Here is a 21,538-nt window from a genome sequence, read left to right as displayed (position 1 = left end):
AGGGAGAAGCAGGCTCCATGCACCGGGAGCCCAACGTGGGATTTGATCCCGGGTCTCCAGGATCGCGCCCTGGCCAAAGGCAGGCGCCAAACCGCTGCGCCACCCAGGGATCCCAATGTTATAAATTCTTAAAAATGTGGAAGTGGCTTTGCAACATGGTAGTATGTGAAGATGGGAAGATTTTGAAGAGGAAAATATTCCTGATAAATACATTTTAATTTAGAACCTCACACTATTTTTGCTTTGGGTCTTTCTCACATATTTTGACATTTTGTATTCTTATCACCATTTTATTATTTATTTATTTATTTATTAAATATATTTTTCAAATGGCTCAGGTAATTAAGCTTCTACCTTCTGCTCTGGTCATGATCCCAGGGTCCTGGGATTGGGCCCTGCATCAGGCTCCATGCTTAGCATGGAGTCTGCTTCTTCCTCTCCATTTGCCCCTTCCCTTGCTCATGCTCTTCCGCTCTCTCTTTCTCAAATGAATATTCATCTGAGAGAAAGAGAGCACTCAAGCATGGGGATAGGTAAAGGGAGAGGCAGAGGGAGAGGGAAAGAATCTCATCCCAAGCGGACTTCCTGCTGAGTGCACAGTCCCATGCAATGGTTGATCTCAAAACCCCAAGAACATGACCTGAGCTGAAATCAAGAGTTGGTTGCTCAACCAACTGAGCCACCCAGGTGTCCCTTATTACCATTTCATTCTTAAGTATTTCTTCATTTTCTTTTTTTTTCTTTTTTTTTTTTCTTTTTTTCATTTTCTTTATAATTTCATTTTACCCCAAAAGTTATTTAGTAATAGTTGCTTAGTTTTGAAGCTTCTAGGACTTATTAGTTTTGTTATCGATCCTGATTATTATTAGATAATGGTTGGAGAACATGGTCTATGTAATATTGATTTTTAGAATTCATTACGGTTACTTTAGGGACAAATCTGATCTATTGTAAATATTTTTAATATAAGAAGGATGTCTGGGCAGCCCCGGTGGCTCAGCAGTTTAGCGCCACCTTCAGCCCAGGTCATGATCCTGGGTACCTGGGATGGAGTCCCATGTCAGGCTTCCTGCATGGAGCCTGCTTCTCCCTCTGCCTGTGTCTCTGGCTCTGTCTCTGCCTGTGTCTTTGGCTCTGTCTCTCCTTCTATCTCTCAAGAATAAATAAATAAAATCTTAAAAAAAAAATAAAATAAAAAATAAATAAAAAAATGTCTATTTTCTACTTGCTAATTGCATAATTATTAATTATATATGTGTATATATATACACATATTTGTTCATATCTTTTTTATCTCATCTTATTTTTTAATCTCCTTGATCTATCACTTCCTGAGAGTAGGTATGTTAAACTCTTTAAGCAAAACGTGTCATTGAATTTTCTAATTCTTACTCCATTTCCTTGTTTTGCTTTTTAGCTATATTGTAGCTATATATTTGTTTCTTAGAGATATTGTAACAAATTACCTCAAACTTGATGGCTTAAAACAATATAATTTTAATCTTTCAGAGTTCTAGAAATCAGAATTCTGAAATCAAGTTGTCAGCAGGACCATGCTTCCTTCAAAACTCTAGATTTCTTGCCTTTCAAGCTTCTGGTTCCTCCAGGAATCCCTAGATTGTGGCAGCATAACCCTAGTTAGTCTCTGCTTCTGTCTTCACATGCACTTTTCCTTTGTGAATTTTCATTTGTTATTTGGGCAGTTGTCACTGTATTTAGGGTACACTTTCATTCAAGATGAACTCATATCAAGATCCTTAAGTAGATGTGCAAAGACCTTTTTTTGTGAATGAGATTACTTTTACAGGTTCTGGATGAACATATTTTTAGGAGGGCAACCTTTAATCTACTATAAATGGTACATATTAGGTACGTGTATGTATATGACAGTTGTACCTTCTTACTTGGCTGGTTAAAATATGCCCATTATTTTGCATACATGTATATACATACAATATATGTATGTAAATATAAAAATACATACAAGTATGTATATACGTATATGCAAAATGTAGATACAAATATATATTCTACATCATGCTATGGATCAGGTAGGCAGCAATGGAAGTCATTAATTGGGAGTTGGATATCAATAAGGAATTTAAAGACAATGATAAAATCTAAGAATTAGTCTGCTTTTTATTATCACTATGTTCAAGCAATTTTAAATAATGTCAGTGGTAAAATACTTCTTACAATTATCTTTTGTTGGTCTAGGTATAGAATAATTATTTCAGGTACTGTTGAGTATTAATAAACTTGTAAACTCCAAATTAACATGTTGTATTGCATATCATTTATTTTATTTTTTTAAAGACTTTACTTATTCATGAGAGATACAGAGAAGAGGCACAGTCATAAGCAAAGGGAGAAGCAGGCTCCTCGCTTCTTGAAGTGGGACTCAATCCGGGAACTCCGAGATCATGCCCTGAGCCTAAGACAGTCGCTCAACCACTAGGCCACCCAGGTGTTCCTGCATATCATTTAACACTATTTTACACAGAGGTTAATTCAGAAAACTCCCAATACAACTATCATTCTGCAATACACATAAACTTACTTATACATCTCTATTTTGAGAGCAAGTTTATAATAATTCTAAATCATTAGAGCTTGCTTCATGTGCAGTTCAGGTCTATAACTCTTGGGACACATATTACCTCATTTAAACAGCAGATTATAAATAAATGATGAGGGGCGCCTGAGAATCTCAGTTGGTTGAGAGTCTGCCTTCTGCTCAGGTCCTGATTCCAGGGTCCTGGGGTTAAGCCCGATGTCAGTCTCCCTGATGAGCTTCTCCCAGTCCCTTTGTCTGCTGCTTCCCCTGCTTGTGCTGTCAAAAAAATAAAATATTTAAAAACAAATAAATAAATGATAACACAGTCATTGTAAAGAACAAACAGAATTTATATAATCTTAATTGTTATCGTACTTGGATAAAACTTGGAGTTTTTCTGTGTGTAATAACTGGGTTTTTTTTTTTTAAGATTTTATTTATTTTTCATGAGAGACACAGAGAAAGAGAGGCAGAGACATAGGCAGAGGGAGAAGCAGGCTCCTCACAGGGAGCCCAATGCGGGACTTGATCAGAGCTGAGCCGAGGCAGGCCCCCAACCGCTGAGCCACCCAGGTGTCCCAATACTGATCTTTAAAATTTTTGTTTTATTTATTTAATTTTTTTAGGGGAGAGCAGAAAGGGGTACAGGGAGAGGGAGAGAGAGAATCTTAAGCAGGCTTTATGCCCAGTGAAGGGCCCTTTGTGGGTCTTGACCTGGAACCCTGAGATCATGATCTGAGCCAAAATCATGAGTTGGAGGCTTAATTGACTGAGCCATCCAGGTGCCCCTAATTACCGAACTTTTGATTTGACTTAATGTTCACAGAAAGGCAAACATTGTGACTAAAGGTACATTCTCTAGTGCCAAATTGCCTGTGGTTTATCTTTATCACCAGCTAACTGTATGATCATAGGCAAGTTACTTGTAACTCTCGGTTTCAACATCTTTTAAATGTGGGCAATAATAAAATATGGATTAATAAAAATATTTTAAGACCATTTTGGTAGGATTTAATGAGTTACCACACATACTAGTTAGAATTGCACTTTGAACACAATAAATACTTGATAAATTTTAGCTTTTATTATTATTAATTCATATTATTAATTCCCAACTATGTCAGTGGTATATTAAGAAAAAAATTCTTTATAAAAGTCCTTAATGTAGGGATGCCAGGGTGGTTCAGAGTTTAAGCTTCTGACTTTTGGCTCAGGGCATGATCCCTGAGTTCAGGGATGAGTCCAGCATGGTTACCTGTAGGAAGCCTGCTTTTCCCCCTGCCTATGTCTCTGCCTTTCTGTGTCTCTCATGAATAAATAAAATCTTAAAACAAACAAACAAACAAAAAAAAAGATTTGTGGGGGTGAGGTATGGGTGAGAAAAGAGACTGAGGGAATTCATGCTTATTTTAAACCACAGCCAACAAAACAAAAGTGTATTTTAGGCAATAACATCAGGAAAGAAAGATGATTGAAAAGCTTAAGATGGCTGACTGGTTTTTCAGTCTTTTTCCCCACTCCTCAAATAATATTTAAGATGAATGCAGTAATTTCCTTCAGAACTTTCCATAATGACAGAAATATTTTGTATCCACGCTGTCCAATATAGCAGCTAGTAAGACTGAGAGAATTTAAGTAACTTATTACTGATGATTAAAAGACAGCCATCTGGCTGTAGGAAGCATACTTAGTCACAATTTCTATTTGCTTTTTCCATATGGAGTAAGTCTTTATCAAAAGATCCATAATCAACATTGTTTTGTTATTTACCAGTGTCACATTTTTATTTGGACCTTACAACATCCTAAATCATTTAATTACAAAATAGCAAGCCAGGTTGAAGGATGGTCATGGATTTGTAGTTGGAATGAATCTCTACTAGATGACGCTCCGTGTCATCTACAACTGTGACATCAGTTTTGACGAGAAGTTGACTAGTTCATTAAAAACCTCAGGTTCGTCACCACCGCGTTGCACTTTCCACGGTACCATCGCACGTGTATTTTTTAACAGGCAGCGGCGCGAGATAACCCGGCGAGTGCCAAGTCTACCTCGTCCCCCATTTGTCCCCCGCCAGCGGCTGCAGTCCCGCCAGCCACCGCCAGGGTGAGACGGAAGAGGCCTCCCTGCCCTCTTGGCTGGGATCTTGGAGATCGTACAGCACCATGACGTGCGCCGAAGACGTAGGTGTAGACGGTGAACAAAGAGGAGCCCCACGGTGGCTGTGGCGCCCCGGGCACGCCCGCCTCGGGCCCCGGCGCGACGCTCCGCACCTCCGCTCGACTCCCCGCACCCGGGCAGCCCCGGCGGGGCGAAGCGATAGGGCCGACCGCGGAGTGGAGTCTCCATCCACGGTTGAGGACCAGGAGACGGTGGAGGCCGTGGGGAGGCTGGGTAGAGGCTGGGGAGGGCCACCGAACGAGGCTGCGGAGGAGGACGACGGCAGCGCGGGAGGACACGCCGAGGGGAGGCCGCGGCCCCTCCGACAGGCGGGAGCCCCGCTCCCGGGGAGCCCGCAGCTTCCTCCATCTTGGTGGATGCAGGCGGGGAGCGGCGTCTGGGTGTGTGCCCTGTGGCGCCCGCCCCAGGGGCCCCTCGGGCGCACACGCTGGAATCAGGGGCTGTGCCCTCGGCCGAATGGCGGAGCCCAGTTGGGGCTTCGCGGGGCCAAGTTTCCCAGCCCTACGGGCTTTGGTTTTGAATTGGTCCCAAGTTCCCACAGCAGTCCCGACAAAATGGAGGACGTCGTCTCCTCCTACAGCCATGACGGGAGGTGGGGGGACAATTCCCCACGGGCTGAGGCGACGGTGGAGGTGCTCCCACCCCCTCAGCGCACGCGGGAACCCCCTGCGCGCGCTGCCCCGACCTCCCGCCGTGCCTCGCTGCGGCCCCTGCCCGGGCGCGGCCCTCCCGGGGGGCGTCACGCACTGGACAGGGAGGGCGCCGAGGACATCGAGGCCGCGTCTCTCCTCAGGCAGGGTCGCTGGGAGCGGCTCCAGGGGCCCGGGCGCCCAGGCCCGAGTCAGGGTAGGCGGCCACGGGCCCGGTGTCTCGGGCCGTCCCGGGCCCTGGAGGGCACCCCGGACCCCCAGGGAGCGAGCCGGCGGCTGGGGCAGCGGGCAGCGGGCAGCGTAACTCGGGCTGCCTGACCCTGACGGACCCGGGGGTGGGGGCGGGGAGGGAGGCGGGGGTAAGGAGGGGAGGGGACGCGGCCGAGGGCCGAGCGCCGGCGGAGGGGGGAGTGGAACGGCAACGCCGGGGGGCGTGGCCCGCGCCTGACGGACAGCCCTTCGGACCACCCCCCCGAGGGGGGTGCTGAAGGACAGCAGAGGCGGCCAATGGGCGTGCCCGAGGCGCCCCGGCCCGCCCTCCCCGCCGGCCAATGAGGGCGCGGAGGGCGGAGCCTCCCCGGGCTCGGCCGCGCCACCGCCTCCTCCGCCTCCTCCTCCTCACCAGCGCTAAACCCGGGACTGGACCGAGCGGAGTTGTGCGTGTTGCCGAAGGGGGGTGGGCCGGGGGAGGGGAGGTTCGTTCCGCGGAGCCGCAGCCAGAACCGGGTGAGGCTTATCCCCGCTGTCTTTCCAGTCCGGGTCCGCCGATAGTGGGGGTGGCTGGGAGCAGCGCAGCCTCGGGAGGAGGAGGCGGAGGCGGAGGCGGCTGGGGAGGCGGAGATGGGTGAGGGCAGCCTCCGGAGCCTCCCACCGACCCGGGATTAATACCCCGCGGCGCGGCCGCCGTCGCCGCTGCCGCGTCGGGGCCTCGGGGGCTGCTCCGGGCTCCGCTCATGTCACAGGCGTCTTCGCGTGCGGCCCGAAGGGCTGCGAGAGTGAGGGAGAGGCCGGGAGGGCTGGGTGAGGCGGACGCCAGAGGCGGGGGTCGCTCGGGGGCCGGGGGGCGGCCCGGGCCGGGGCGGCGGGAGGTCGCGGGGTATTTTTCCTTTCTTTCTTGCGGGGGGGGGGGTGGTGGTGGGGCGGTGGGGGGAGGGGCGCCTCAGTTGGTTCTCCCGCTCTCGGGGCTGCGCTCGCACCGTCTCCGCGGTAGCCCGAGGTCCCCAAGTTTTTCGGGGCGAGGGTGCTGCCTCTTCCCCCGCCGGGTCCCCTCCGTCGCTTTTCCCTCCCCCGGCATTTCTCGTCTTCTCTTTATGTCTAATTTGGGCTAGGTTTAATGGCGGGCGGGAGTCGGGCAGTCTCCGAGTCATTGCAAGTGCTCCGAGCAACGGGATTTCAGCTCGGCGGTGCGGTGGCGGCCCCTCACCCTGAGGTGCTGCCGGTGACGCGCGAGGCCAGGGGACAGAGTCCGGAGGGAGTGCCGTCCGCCCTCCTCCCACCGTGTGCTTTGCAAAACGACGTTGAGCGCTGTCTAGTTTTTGAGGGCCGTGCGGATTTTTGGATTTTCTTTGGTTTCTTCCCAGCACGGGTGGGGGAGGGTGGAAGAGCGCGGAAACTCCTGCACTTTTCGCCGCTGCTTCCTCCTCCTGGTGGTGAAGGACTTGCTTGGTGTTGCGTCCTAATTGGGCGTAACTAAATTTCGCCTCTCCTTTGGTTCTAGGACCTTCTGGCCCGTCTGGGGAAACTTCGGGAGAAAGTAAAGAAGAAAACATAACCTTTGTGAGTAATTGCACCCTTTTCTTTAATACACTTAGTGCCACAGTTAGGTGACTTTGTTATCATGAAGGCAAAGAGCTGATTGCTTAGGTGGACCCTCTCCTTGGAGACAGGCTGGGGAAACTCCTGGGAAAGCAGTGGGAATGCGTGCTGGTACTTAAACCACTGGAGTTTCTAGAGTTCCAAAGTTGTACTTTAAAGTTGGTTTCATTTTTAATGCTTCGCATTTAATTTTATTTTTTCCTTCCCGGTGGATAAAAGTATTTTTTTTCTTCGCTGTTGGATTAAAGGAAAACATAATGAATCTTCTATTGTTTTAGGGGTGACAGAGTATTTTTGCTATCCTCTAATATTTGAAGAAGATTTAAGTACCCTGCTAGTCTTCCCTACAGCATCACTTCAGGAGATATATGATGTAGTTGTCTCAGTGCTGTGGTTTTACGATTGACCACTGAATTGGTACCAACGCACAGCCTGATCTTTCCATGAAGTTAATATGTCTTTTCCTTGTACCAGAAAATAATTACGTGATGTTTCATTTTGGTACAATAAAGGGCTCAGTTCTCTGTTAGCTATTCAATTAATGGTTTTTTTAGCACCAATTCTTGCCTGAATAATACTTTTATTAGGAGTCTGAAGATAGTGATTTGGAAAAAAAGTCACTGATTCTACATCCATTACTTGGGATGTGGTACAGTCTTACATCCTACTTAGTGTATCCTTTAAAGCTGATCCAACAATTTATAATTGGTCATTGAAAAGAAACTTGTGAGCAGAATAACTCACATTGTAGTATTACCTGCCTTCCCTTTGGCCTTGTCCTCCTTACCAAACTTGGCTTTGTACTTAACTCCTTTATTCTTCACGTTACATGTTTTTAGCTTGTTAGACCTAGGACACTGTGCTGTTAGCATATAGATTGCTATGTGTAGCCTTGCAGGCTCAGTCAGGAGAGTGTGCAACTTTTGATCTAGACATTTTTTATTAACTTTTTAGTCATTACTCATCTAGAGTATTGATAATTTTGTGGTTTTTCTTTTTTTTTTGTTTTTGCTGCATTATTTATCACTCTTTTTTCTTTTGACTATTCTTAGAAGTTTTCCTCAGATATTTAATAATTTTTGATTGGTCTACTCATGATTAAAAATTCAGAAGTAGAAAGCAAATTAGAAAAATATGTGGGCTTTCAATTTGTGAGCTTCACTGTGGATGATTCTTTTAACCCTTTGATGGAGAATATCTTGAGTCATTATCTTTAGGTCTTCCTTTTTTGCTGGTTCCTAATTCCACAGAGAAGACGGTTTCTGTAAAACAAGCCTTCCAGGGAAGGGTAGCATGCCTGAAAGATAGAGGTCTGGATGCCAGGTGTATGGGAATCAAGTGGGAGTAGGCATTTCATATGCATGATAGTGAACCATTCACCCATGTTTGGTGAACCTCAGACAAAAATCTTATACTCTATCCAAAGAATAGAAGTCTAGAACTTGTGCCAGGATGAGGAAAAAAACCTGTCATCCTCAACCTGGTGGGAAAGAATGGATCTGGGATCCCACAACCTCATTTTAGCTTCCTATCCCTTATTCCAAGGATATCTGGAGCTACTTGTTTCTGAACCTTTTGAAGATTCTGTAGCATATATCAGGATGTTTCTTCTCAGCTTTTTCCATCACTATTTTAGAGTTTGTCTCAGGAATGCCTGGGTGGCTCAGCAGTTGAGAGTCTGCCTTCAGCTGAGGGCGTGGTCCTGGAGTCCCAGGATCAAGTCCCACATCAGGCTCCCTGCATGGAGCCTGTTTCTCTCTCTGCCTATGTCTCTGCTCCTCTCTCAGTGTCTCTCATGAATAAATAAATAAAATATTAAAAAAAATAAAAAAGAAAATAAAATAGAGTTTGTGTCAGATCAGCTGAGGTAGTTAACTACTCATCCTTTTACTTTTCAGCTTACAAAATTTTGTTGCTTTGTTTTCTTTTTTTTTTTTTTTTAAGATTTTATTTATTTGATAGAGTATGTGCACATACACACAAAGCAAGGGGAGCAGCAGGCAGAGGGAGCCACACAGGGCTGGATCCCAGAATCCTGAGTTCATGACCTGAGCCAAAGGCAGATGCTTAACTAACTGAGCCACCCAGGTACCCTGTTGCTTCCTTTCTGGTTCTTCCTTTCCTTGGGAGTGGGAACTTTATCACTGTTTTTATGGCGATTTTAGAAGGAAGTGAAGTTAGTTGTGTATAATCAGTATCAACTTAATTACTACCAACCTATTTTTTTCTAGGTAGTAATTTTGTACTTGGGCACTTCAGTAATTCTCTTGCTATTTGTGGTAGTTGTTCATTTAGTTTATCTTTTTTCTATCTCATTATATTCATTATATCTCCAGAATTGTGGTACATCTTTATTTTATTTCTGATTTTATTTTATTTATTTATTTATTTTATTTCTGATTTTAAACGGGAATGCTTGTAGCAGATACTCACTAAACATGAAGTTAGCTTTCAAGTTGAGGTAATGTTTATGTAAATACATAAATATTTTTAGTAAGAAAGACTTATCTGTAACAGTGTAAGTCCACAGAGATGCTACAGGAATATGTTTTAGGGCTAATTGGTGTTTAACAGTGGTTTTTGTAATCTATATCCTGATTATCTTTCATAGACCTTACAGTTACAGGTGGCCAGAAAAATGAACTTTGAAACACTATTTTTTTTTCTTATGGTGATTCTTTTTTTTTAATATTTTATTTTTGGGACGCCTGGGTAGCTCAGTGGTTTAGCGTCTGCCTTTGGCCCAGAGTGTGATCCTGGAGTCCCGGGATCGAGTCCCGCATCGGGCTCCCTGCATGGAGCCTGCTTTTCCTCTCTCTGCCTGTGTCTCTGCCTCTCTGTGTGTCTCTCATGAATAAATAAATAAACAGAATCTTTTTAAAAAATTAAAAAAAAAAATTTATTTTTAAGTAATCTCAGTGTCCAACATGGGACTCAAACTCACAACCCGAAGATCAAGAATCACATGTTCTAGCAACTGAGTTGGCCAGGTACCTCAATAATTAAATATTTTTAGATACTTTCCTGGTGATTTAAATTTTTGAAGATTCATAATGCAAGTTAGTTTACCTATCTCATCATGTGCTAATCTTGTCATATTAATATTTCAACAGTTCTATTTTACCTGCTTTTTAACAACAGATCCTTCTGATACCTGGGTAGCTCATTTGGTTGAGCATCTGACTCTTGTTTTGGGCTCAGGTGGTGATCTCAGGATGGAGTGAACCCCACTCACCCCACTCCCTACTCGGGCTCAGCACTCTGCCAGGAGTCGGCTTGAGGTTCCTCTCTGCCTTCATCACATGTGTTCTCTATCTCTCTCTCTCTTGTTTTTAAAGATTTTATTTATTCATTCATGAGAGAAACAGATACAGGCAGAGGGAGAAGCAGGGTCCATGCTGGGAGCCGGGATGTGGGACTCGAATCGGAACTCCAGGACCATGTCCTGAGCTCAAGGCAGAACGCTGAGCCACCTAGGTATCCCTCTCTCTGTCTTTCAAATAAATAAATCTTTTTTTAAAAAACCTAACATTCTTTTTACTATGTAAATTATTTGTAATTGTATGTAAATGTAATTGAATATTGAATGGCTACTGAATTACTCAACTAATAAGTAAAGAATTTAGCCAGAAACTTTTGCAACTTTTAAAAAGCTTATTGTATGAGTTCCTGGGTGGCTTAGTTGGTCCTTTGGCTCAGGTCATGATCTCAGGTCTTGGGATTGAGGACTGCCTTGGGCTGTCTCCTCAGTGGGAAGTCCGCTTCTCCCTCTCCTTCTGCCCCTCCCCCTGTTCCTGTACACTCTCTCTTAAATATATAAAATCTTTTTTAATAAAAAAAGGCACATTTTAAAAACTGACACTGAATATACACTTAAAAATGGTTAAAATGGCAAGTTCCCTTAATTGACTGAGCCACCCAAGCACCCCTGTTTTGCTATGTTTTTTTTTTTTTTTTTTTTTTTTTAAGATTTTACTTATTCATGGGAATATTCATTGGGATTGAGGACTGCCTTGGGCTGTCTCCTCAGTGGGAAGTCTGCTTCTCCCTCTCCTTCTGCCCCTCCCCCTGTTCCTGTACACTCTCTCTTAAATATATAAAATCTTTTTTAATAAAAAAAGGCACATTTTAAAAACTGACACTGAATATACACTTAAAAATGGTTAAAATGGCAAGTTCCCTTAATTGACTGAGCCACCCAAGCACCCCTGTTTTGCTATGTTTTTTTTTTTTTTTTTTAAGATTTTACTTATTCATGAGAGACAGAGAGAGAGAGAGAGAGAGGCAGAAATACAGGCAGAGGGAGAAGCAGGCTCCATGCAGGGAGTCTGACATGGGACTCAATCCTGGGTCTCCAGGATCACACCCTGGGCTGAAGGCCGGTGCCTTCAGCCACTGGGGCTGCCTTGCTATGGGTTTTAAAAAGGTTAGTACATCAACCTTCAGAAATAAAAACAACTCAGATGTTACTAAAAGTAAATACAAAAGAGGAGAACACTGTCTTTTTATTTATTTAATTATTTTAAAGATTTTATTTGTTTGAGAGAGAGACAGGATGACTGGTGGGGGCAGAGGGAGAGGGACAAGCAGACTAAGCATGGAGCCGGATCAGGGGCCCAGTCCCAGGACCCCAAGATCATTACCCAAGTTGAAGTCCGATGCTTAACCCACTGACCCCACTGCCACCCCGTTGTCCCCAAAACACTCTTACTTATGTCTTTGTTTAATGATAGCTCTTATCTTTACTCCTTATTAGATACCCTTATAATTTTGCAAGATTATTGCCAATTATAAAGAGATAGTTTGCATTTAAGAGTCTTCCTTGGGTTTCAGGCTAACTTTTTGAATGGTAGTATAATTTCTTATCAAATTTCTCTGTGCAGGTTTTCTTTTGATTGTATATTACTTGAGGTTACATTAATTTTCATTCTATCCAAATGAAACCAATTAAGATTTGGTTATAATTTGTAGATAAATAGAATAACAAAGATTAGCTATATGCTTAAGATTAATTAGATACTTGTTGAAATCCTAGGATATAGGCAAAGTATCTGCCTGAATACCTTCTCATAGGAGAGGGATTTAACATTTTTTGCTTTAATATGGTCCAAACAGATTAGAGTCTTGCATGTCTAGTTATCTCAGTAAAAAACCTTAGAATCATGTTATCCCCATTTATAGTTTATAGTTTAGAAAACTAAAAATGAAGTGGAGTAATTTGCTTAGTGTCACACAACTAATTCACTAAACCATAACTTGTTCTCTGTTTTTGGATTATATTTAAGTACTCAGAACTTTTCTATAATCTTTTCCTGAAATTTAAGTGTTTGGTTAAATTATATGCACAATGGCTTTTCGTAGTGGTTTGGACTTTTTTGTAATCTATGACTCAAAAATAGGTGAATACTTAATATTTTTTTCAGAGATGATTGCAATGAACGGAGCATCAAGAATGCTCTTTCTGTTATTTTCTTTGAGAAGGTTAAAATATATCCTAGCAGCTACCAGAAGATACTGTGGAGTCACCTATGGTTCTTTTCCAGAAAGTGTTCTTTTCTCTTATAGGTTTATTCAAATATAGAAAGGACTAAAAGGGCAGCCCTGGTGGCCCAGAGGTTTAGTGCCGCCTTCAGCCCACGGTGTGATTCTGGGGACCCAGGATTGAGTCCCACGTTGGGCTTGCTGCATGGAGCCTGCTTCTCCCTCTGCCTGTGTCTCTGCCTCTCTCTCTCTCTCTCTCTCTCTCTCTGTGTGTGTGTGTGTGTGTCTCTCTCATGAATAAATAAATAAAAATCTTAAAAAAATAAAAAGACTAAGATCGTATATAACAGCTCTCATATTTCATAACTCAGTTTAGGGTAAATTATTGCTTCTTTCCTTTGAAAGTCAACCACACTGGACATGTAGTAACCATGGGCCCAATTTTTGTGTTTTTTATAGTTCTTTTAAAGTGGTCCCTTAGGGATCCCTGGGTGGCGCAGTGGTTTGGCGCCTGCCTTTGGCCCAGGATGTGATCCTGGAGACCCGGGATCGAGTCCCACGTCGGGCTCCCGGTGCATGGAGCCTGCTTCTCCCTCTGCCTGTGTCTCTGCCTCTCTCTCTCTCTCTCTCTATCATAAATAAATAAAAATTAAAAAAAATAAATAAATAAAGTGGTCCCTTAGATCTGTTATTTTTTTTTCTTTGAAATGGACATTGGGGGACACCGGTGTGGCTTAGCCGTTTAGCACCTGCCTTCGGCCCAGGGCTCAATAAAATCTTAAAAAAAAAAGAGAAAGAAATGGACATTGGATGTTGATTTTGTTTTAATAAATTCATCTTAATAAAAGAGAAGTATTTTCTAAAAATTGTTTTTTTTTAATTGTTTTATACATTAACTGCAAATAATACGGTGGCTATGGTATCAATTCTAGAGTCAGATTTCTCTCTTTTTTTTTTTTTTTTAACATTTTATTTATTTATTCATGAGAGGCACACAGAGATAAAGAGGCAGAGACACAGGCAGAGGGAGAAGCACTCTCCATGCAGGTAGCCTGACATGGGACTCAGTCCTGGGTCTCCAGGATCACGCCCTGGGCTGAAGGCAGCGCCAAAGCACTGAGCCAGCTGGGTTGCCCTAGAGTCAGATTTCTTTGATTTGAATCCTGACTCTAACCTTTCCAGCAATGGATGCTTGGGCAGGGTATGGAGATTACATATCTATGGAGTCTTAGTTTCCTAATGGGTAAAATGGGAAAAAGAATAGTTTATACTTCATTTTTATATGCATTAACTGAGTTAATATCGAATGACATAATACCTATTAGGAATAAGTCTTATCTATTATAGAACTTCTCAATTAAAATTAGTTGCGAAAATTTTAGAATGGAAATGTTATGTAGCATATTTCAGTATGAGTTGGTTTATATGTATGTATGTATTTATTTATGAAACAGAGATTGAGGCAGAAACACAGGCAGAGGGAGAACCAGGCAGAGGGAGAAAGCAGGCTCCATGCAGGGATCCTGATGTGGGACTCAATCCGGGTCTCCAGGATCACGCCCTGGGTTGAAGGCGGTGCTAAACCACTGAGCCACCTGGGCTGCCCAGTATGAGTTGTTTAAAATGGAATGATGACTGCCATATGAAGTGAGTTTTCTTAATTCAACACCCATATAATTCCCATCTTCTTCACTCTTGAGGTTCTAAAAAAGTTGAGGCTAGCATATGTAAATTTACCTCAGCTTTTCATCTGTCATTTCTACATACTTCTATACGTTACTTTTTTTTTTTAAGATTTTATTTATTTATTCATAAAGACACACACAGAGAGAGAGAGAGAGAGGCAGAGACACAGGCAGAGGGAGAAGCAGGCTCCATGCAGGGAGCCCAACGTGGGACTCAATCCAGGGTCTCCAGGGTCACGCCCTGGGCTGCAGGCGGCGCTAAACCACTGTGCCACCGGGGCTGCCCTATACATTACATTTTTATGTACCTTTTCCCCTTTGGTCTTTGAGATGTGATATTTTTTTACTCATGATCACTTTCATTACCACCTGTGCACATACCCTCATCTTCTCTCCTCTACTTTTAAGAGCCTTGCTTCATCAATTAATTGACTTTTCCAGATTCTTCAATTGGGTCTCTGTACTGGATCCTTTCCTTGTCATACCCTAGTGCACAGTAGGTTCACAAAACTGTTTTGTTGAATATAACTGAATGCTAAGAATTTGAGGCCTAGTCTTTGAGTCTGGAATTTAAATCCTATTGGGTCTCACAACAATTTAGTTGGCTTCTCTTTCTTCATTTGTAAAATGGATTAAATTATACTTAAATAATGGGTCTGTTTTCAGAATTTTACATAAAACACCCATTGCATAATGTCTGGCAATTCCTGAACAAGAATAAGAATGTCAGAAAGATTTAATCACAGTTATGTCAGAAGCAGAGAATTTGAAAATTAGTGAAAAAAGACACAAGGGAAATAAGGATTAGATGATATAGTTATTTTAGCAGATAAAAGTATAACGTAATTATATTTGGGCTCAGGGTTATTGGTATTTGATAGAATTATTTTGTTAATATTTCTTATTTCAAAGGAAGACTTGGGTTTTTTCATTGTAAAAGATGAGTAGGTTAAATTGAGTAAATTTTTTAAGGACCACCACAAATTGGATGATTAATTTCCATTAAATTCTGAGCTGAGCGTTAAATGATTAATGGAGAGGAAAAACAAAATAACAATTTTTTCGCTAAAAGATAAATAAGGGCAGCCCTGGTGGCCAAGCAGTTTAGCGCCGCCTTTGGCCCAGGGTGTGATCCTGGAGACCCGGGATCGAGTCCCACTTCGGGCTCCCTGCATGGAGGCTACTTTTCCCTCTGCCTGTGTCTCTGCCTCTCTCTCTGTGCCTCTCAGAATAAATAGATAAAATCTTAAAAATAAAATAAAAGATAAATCATGAAAAAGAATTTAAAATTTCATTTGTGCTATTTCATAGTAATAAAACTCATTAGCCATAGTATACTAGACTTGTTTTTTTTTTTTTTACTATTTTCTGTCTCCTACAGGTTCTTTGGCATGGATAAATGTTCATTGAGAGGATTAGACTTGACTGAGCAGACTCCTGTTTTATTAGAGCATAAAGCCATGGCAGCTAGTCTCACGGATACAGGAAATTCATTTGGTGACCCAAGTAGTCTTGTAGTTAACAGATCTAGAAACTCATTGATGAAAGAAGATGATGATGATGATGTTGTATTTATTGAATCTATACAACCTCCTTCAACTTCTACTCCAACAATAGCTGATCAAAGAAATTTTATATTTGCTTCATCAAGAAATGAAAGGCTGCAAGGAAATTATTCCATAATTCTTCCTTCCTCAAGAGATTTGGCTTTTCAGAAGGGAAATGTAAGTGAGACAATTGTTATCGATGATGAAGAGGACATAGAAACAAATGGAGGGGAAAAGAAAAATTCTTCCAATTTAATTGAATGGGGACTTCCTGGAACTAAAAATAGAACCAAAGATTTGGATTTCTCCACTTCCAGTCTTTCAAGAAGTAAGGTAAATGCAGGATTGGGTAATAATGTTATCACTACAGAAGTGACTCTGAAATTCCTAATACTAATGTTACAACCTTAGAAACAGGTATAAGCTCTGTGAATGCTGGGTGAGATATGAACTTAATGATTACACATGTAACATCACTATAAAATACCAACTTGGGAGATGTCGCTAAAGGACTTCAGTCAAGTAATTTTGGTGTTAATATACAAACATACACCCCATCTTTGACTTCACAGACCAAGACTGGAGTAGGACCTTTTAATCCTGGTAGAATGAATATGGCAGGAGATGAATTTCAGAATGGAGGATACGCAACTCATCATAGTCCTGGTAAGCAGTAAGTGATTTTCTTTACCTTCTATACTTCTGTATATATGAAATACTTTAGTTTTCTTGACTTCATATTAAGATAGAATATTTTACCCGCAGCCTACTTGGTCCCTGATTTTCCAGAAATTAAAGCTATTTTACCCTTTGTGATATACGTCTGAAGTTGTTTTTTTTTTTTTTTAAGATTTTTATTTATTTATTCATAAGAGAGAGAGAGAGAGGCAGAGACACAGGAGGAGGGAGAAGCAGGCTCCATGCCGGGAGCCTGACGTGGGACTCAATCCCGGGACTCCAGGATCGCGCCCTGGGCCAAAGGCAGGTGCCAGATCGCTGAGCCACCCAGGGATCCCCTAGTATCTTTATTTTTTTTTTTTAATTATTTATTTATTTATTTATAATAGTCACATAGAGAGAGAGAGAGAGAGGCAGAGACACAGGCAGAGGGAGAAGCAGGCTCCATGCACCGGGAGCCTGATGTGGGATTCGATCCTGGGTCTCCAGGATTGCGCCCCGGGCCAAAGGCAGGCACTAAACCGCTGCGCCACCCAAGGATCCCTAGTATCTTTATTTTAATGTAAAAATCATGGAATAAAAATATGGACAATAAAGAAGTAATGTAATAATTGAATTTTACTTAATTTGTAATTACATCACTTGAAATCTCAATTTTCTCATTTGAGGTGTTTACTTTTGGATTGTTTCTGATTTTTGTTTTTAAGTTAGCATTTTATTAGTTGCTTTATTTTAAAAGTTGGAAAACTCTTGCCTTTAAGTCAGAGCCGTATATTTTTCAAATTTACATGGACAGTCTTGTTCTGCTGTTTGAAACTTAGCATATCTTTTTGGTAGCTTTGTCATGATTTAGTATGGGGGTCTGAGTTTTTAAAATTTGTTTTGGTATTGCTTTTTTTGGCCATTTTAGTGCTTTTTAAACTATTGACCAACTTAAGATATTGGGAAAGGACTGAAAGTAATAAAGCTAAGAACTTCATTTACTGTTTTATGGAATGCCAGGATTTTTTTTTATTTTTAAAAATTAATCTTTCTTTCTGGGTATGAGAACACTACATGAGTATTACAGAATATTTGTAAGAAATCCTGATTAGAAATAAAATACTTCTGAGCTTATCTTATTAATTATCGGGGACTACTGTTAAAAGTTTGATTTTTCAATTTTTGCCTCTGTGGGTGTTTTTTTTTTAAGATTTTATTTATTCATGAGAGACATAGAGAGGCAGAGACACAGACAGAGGGAGAAGCAGGCTTTTCGCAGGGAACCCGATGTGTACTCGATCCCTAGACTGGGATCATGCCCTGAGCCTAAGGCAGACACTCAACTGCTGAGCCACCCAGGGATCCCTGCCTCTGTGGTTTAAAAAATATAATTTCGAGCTTATTATATATAGCTTTGTGTTCTGTTGGTTTACTTAATCTAAATTTTAATATGTCATTTTAGAAATAGAAGTTTCTGTGGGACACCTGGGTGGCACAGTTGATTAAGCATTGGACTCTTGGTTTCTGCTCAGTTCGTGCTCTCAGGGTCCTTAGATCAAGCTCCACCTCAGGGTCTGCAATCAGCCTGGAGTCCACTTGGAATTATGTCTCCCTCTGCCCCTCCCACTCATGTTCTCTCTTTCTGTCTCTCTCTCTCAGATAAATATATTTTTTTTAAGATTTTTTTAAAAATTTTTATTTATTTATGATAGTCACACAGAGAGAGAGAGAGAGAGACAGAGAGAAAGAGAGGCAGACACAGGCAGAGGGAGAAGCAGGCTCCATGCACTGGGAGCCCGACGTGGGATTCGATCCCGAGTCTCCAGGATTGCGCCCTGGGCCAAAGGCAGGCACTAAACCGCTGCGCCACCCAGGGATCCCTTTTTTAAAGATTTTATTTATTTATTCATGAGGACACACACAGAGAGAGGCAGAGACATAGACAGAGGGAGAAGCAGGCTCCATGCAGGGAACACAATGTGGGACTCGACCCAGGGACTCCAGGATCATGTCCTTAGCCAAAGGCAGATGCTCAACCACTGAGCCACCCAGGCATCCCTCCGATAAATAAATCTTAAAAAAAAAATAGAAGTTTCCATGTCTATAAAAAATAATTTATTGTCTGAGGTACACACAGACTTCCTTCTTAGCAGAGTGCCTTATGTGGGCCTTGATCCCAGGACCCTGAGATCATGACGTGAGCAAAAGGCAGACACTTATCCAACTGAGCCACTCAGGTGCCTCTATGATCTCCTGTTTTTATTGTTGAAACTCTACGCTAAATTCTTTGGGGTTTTTTTTTTTTTTAAGATTTTATTTATTTATTAATGAGAGACATATATATATAGAGAGAGACACAGGCAGAGGGAGAAGCAGGCTCCATGCAGGGAGCCTGATGCAGGACTCGATCCCGGGACCCAGGGGTCACACCCTGAGCCAAAGGCAGGCGCTAAACCGCTGAGCCACCCAGGGATCCCCTACACTAAATTCTTTGTTTACATTGTTTATTATTTCTGTAGGATAGTTCTCAAGCATTTTAGGCTCAGTTTCACTCTTAAAAATAATTGGGGACCCCAAGGTTTTCAAAATTTATATCAATTACCATGTTAGAAACTCAAGCCTAAGAAGTTTTTAGAAGTATGACAATACCATTTTTAATGAAAACTATTTTCAATATTAAGTGAACAGTAGCTTTGTTTTACATTTCTGCAAATCTCTCTCTTTTTTTTAAGATTTTATTTATTCATGATAGAGAGAGAGGCAGAGATACGGGCAGAGGGAGAAGCAGACTCCATGCAGGGAGTCGGATGTAGGACTTGATCCTGAGACTCCTGGATCATGCCCTGGGCCAAAGGCAGGCGCTAAACCACTGAGCCACCCAGGGATCTCCATATTTCTGGAAATCTCTTTTAAAGTCTAATGTAATAGCAAGGTATATGGTAATTTCTCACATCTATTTCTATATTGAATCTGTTGAAATCATGTTTTAAGTATAAAATAAAATCTGGCCTCACACACATATTTGGTTGTAGAAGAGAGCACTATTTTAAACATTTTTTTTTTTTAACTTTTTATTTATTTATGATAGGCACACAGTGAGAGAGAGAGAGAGAGAGAGAGGCAGAGACACAGGCAGAGGGAGAAGCAGGCTCCATGCACTGGGAACCCGACGTGGGATTCGATCCCGGATCTCCAGGATCGCGCCCTGGGCCAAAGGCAGGCGCCAAACCGCTGCGCCACCCAGGGATCCCGAGAGCACTATTTTAAATAAATAGTTGTTAAATAAATAGTTGTAGAATATTTTGACGCAGCACCAAAACTTGACACATGGCAGTTTCCTTAAAGTTCCTTAACAGTGTAGAATCTGAAACCATATAATGAAATTTTCCTACTCTGTTACATCAAGATTTTTTTTTTTTACATCAAGATTATTGATATGTGAATGGATCTTTCACCTTTGTATGATTTGGTAGCATTGTGCTTTGGTCAATTAAAAAATATATATAGGGCAGCCCTGGTGGTACAGCTGTTTAGCGCCGCCTGCAGCCCAGGGTGTGATCCTGGAGACCCGGGATGGAGTACTGCATTGGGCTACCTGCATAGAGCCTGCTTCTCCCTCTACCTGTGTCTCTGCCTCTCTCTCTGTCTCTCATGAATAAATAAATAAAATATTTAAAAAATATATATATATGTTAGGTTTTCTTTTAATGATCGGCAGAGAAAATTAAAGACAGCAGAGCTAGGCGCTAGGTTCGAGAGTGCTTTAATGGGGAGCGATGGGGGGCACTCCTGGGCGAGGTTCCCTGACTGGAGCCTCTCTGAGTCAGGGAAGTCGTGCCCAGGCAAACTGCAGGGTGGGGCGGGGGGGGGGGGGTGGTGGTTATAAAGAGGTAGGGTGGCATTCCAGTTAGGGCAAGGGTTACAGGTCTTTGTAAGCTAAGTTAGAGTAGGGTGGCAAGGGGGTGTTGGCAGGAAGATGGGGGTATGGCGGTCTTATTGGGAAGTTGCTGTCCTCGGGTCGGCCATTTTGAGGTCCCCAGTCTCACCAGCCCAGTTATATATGTATATGTGTGTGTGTGTGTGTGTGTGTGTATGTATGTATTTGGGTAACTCAGTTGCTTAAGTGTCTGCCTTTGGCTCAGTTAATGATCTCAGGATCCTGGGATTGAGCCCCATGACAAGTTCCCTGTTCAGTGGGGACTATGCTTCTCCCTCTGCCCCTCCCCCTTGCTCATGTGTGCTTGCACTCTCCCTCTCTCATAAATAAATAAAATTTTAAAAATACATATATAGGGATCCCTGGGTGGCGCAGCGGTTTGGCGCCTGCCTTTGGCCCAGGGCGCGATCCTGGAGACCCGGGATCGAATCCCACTTCGGGCTCCCGGTGCATGGAGCCTACTTCTCCCTCTGCCTATGTCTCTGCCCCTCTCTCTCTCTCTCTCTCTCTCTTTCACTCCCTCTCTCCCACCGTGTCTCATGAATAAATAAATAAAATCTTAAAAACAAAGCAAAAAAACCTGTGGAGTCTGATGCTAATTCCAGGGTAGTGTCAGAATTATATTGTCTAATTGGTGGTGGTATAACAACCATAAATGGAGGTGACACTTTTTCTTTTCTGTATGATAGTGAAAAAATATAATTCCATTCCACTGCCGGCAGTTTTACTTACCACTGCTTTTATACCATTACTGTAAATGCCAACACAGTGAAAAATGCAAATAATCTTGGTATTGTCACGGAAATAGTTTGGCCTCACAGATCCCCTTTTATTTCTTTCTCTGATAAGTTGTTGAATAGAAATGGCAAGAGTATAAAGTCTTGCCATGTTCTTGACCTGGGGTGGGGGGAGGGAAACTATTGACATTTCATCATTATTAGCTCTTGTCAAATATAATTATCTTTTTTATGTTTATTTAAGCATTTAATTGTTATTTGAAGTTGTTTCTGGTCTTTACAATTGAA

The 21,538-nt window shown here is 42.3% G+C and overlaps 2 protein-coding genes across 36 annotated transcripts in view; one reads left to right on the top strand and one right to left on the bottom strand.

The window, feature by feature from the left end:
- Window positions 1-2,114: 2,114 nt before the first annotated feature.
- On the bottom strand, window positions 2,115-5,987 carry LOC140593863 (uncharacterized). Its single transcript, XM_072719777.1, has 2 exons — window positions 4,245-5,987; window positions 2,115-2,833 (listed from the first exon to the last, which is right to left on the bottom strand). Exon 1 carries the CDS (start codon window positions 5,320-5,322, stop codon window positions 4,564-4,566), a length of 759 nt encoding a protein of 252 aa, XP_072575878.1. The 5' UTR covers window positions 5,323-5,987; the 3' UTR covers window positions 2,115-2,833; window positions 4,245-4,563.
- The window catches only part of ZMYM5 (zinc finger MYM-type containing 5), a 64,498-nt gene continuing 48,908 nt past the window's right edge, over window positions 5,949-21,538 (top strand). For 13 of the 35 annotated variants that reach the window (XR_011994205.1, XR_011994206.1, XR_011994209.1 and 10 more), the window contains exons 1-5: window positions 6,217-6,408; window positions 7,106-7,164; window positions 10,542-10,680; window positions 15,751-16,249; window positions 16,489-16,582. Coding sequence is in view for 30 of the 35 variants with exons in the window: in XM_072719762.1 (XP_072575863.1) it covers window positions 10,559-10,680; window positions 15,751-16,249; window positions 16,489-16,582 (715 nt within the window). In the remaining 5 variants the exon portion in view is untranslated. The other 22 variants (XR_011994208.1, XM_072719755.1, XM_072719774.1 and 19 more) reach the window with 17 other exon arrangements.

This window comes from Vulpes vulpes, chromosome 9, assembly GCF_048418805.1.
Source record: "Vulpes vulpes isolate BD-2025 chromosome 9, VulVul3, whole genome shotgun sequence".
Taxonomy (NCBI): domain Eukaryota; kingdom Metazoa; phylum Chordata; class Mammalia; order Carnivora; family Canidae; genus Vulpes; species Vulpes vulpes.
The sequence above is the reverse complement of the archived record's forward strand: the minus strand, read 5'-3'. Positions and strand labels throughout refer to the sequence as shown.

Bases quoted from the DNA above. Each gene is read 5' to 3' on its own strand.
- LOC140593863 (XM_072719777.1), bottom strand. From the start codon at position 5,322: ATGGCTGTAGGAGGAGACGACGTCCTCCATTTTGTCGGGACTGCTGTG.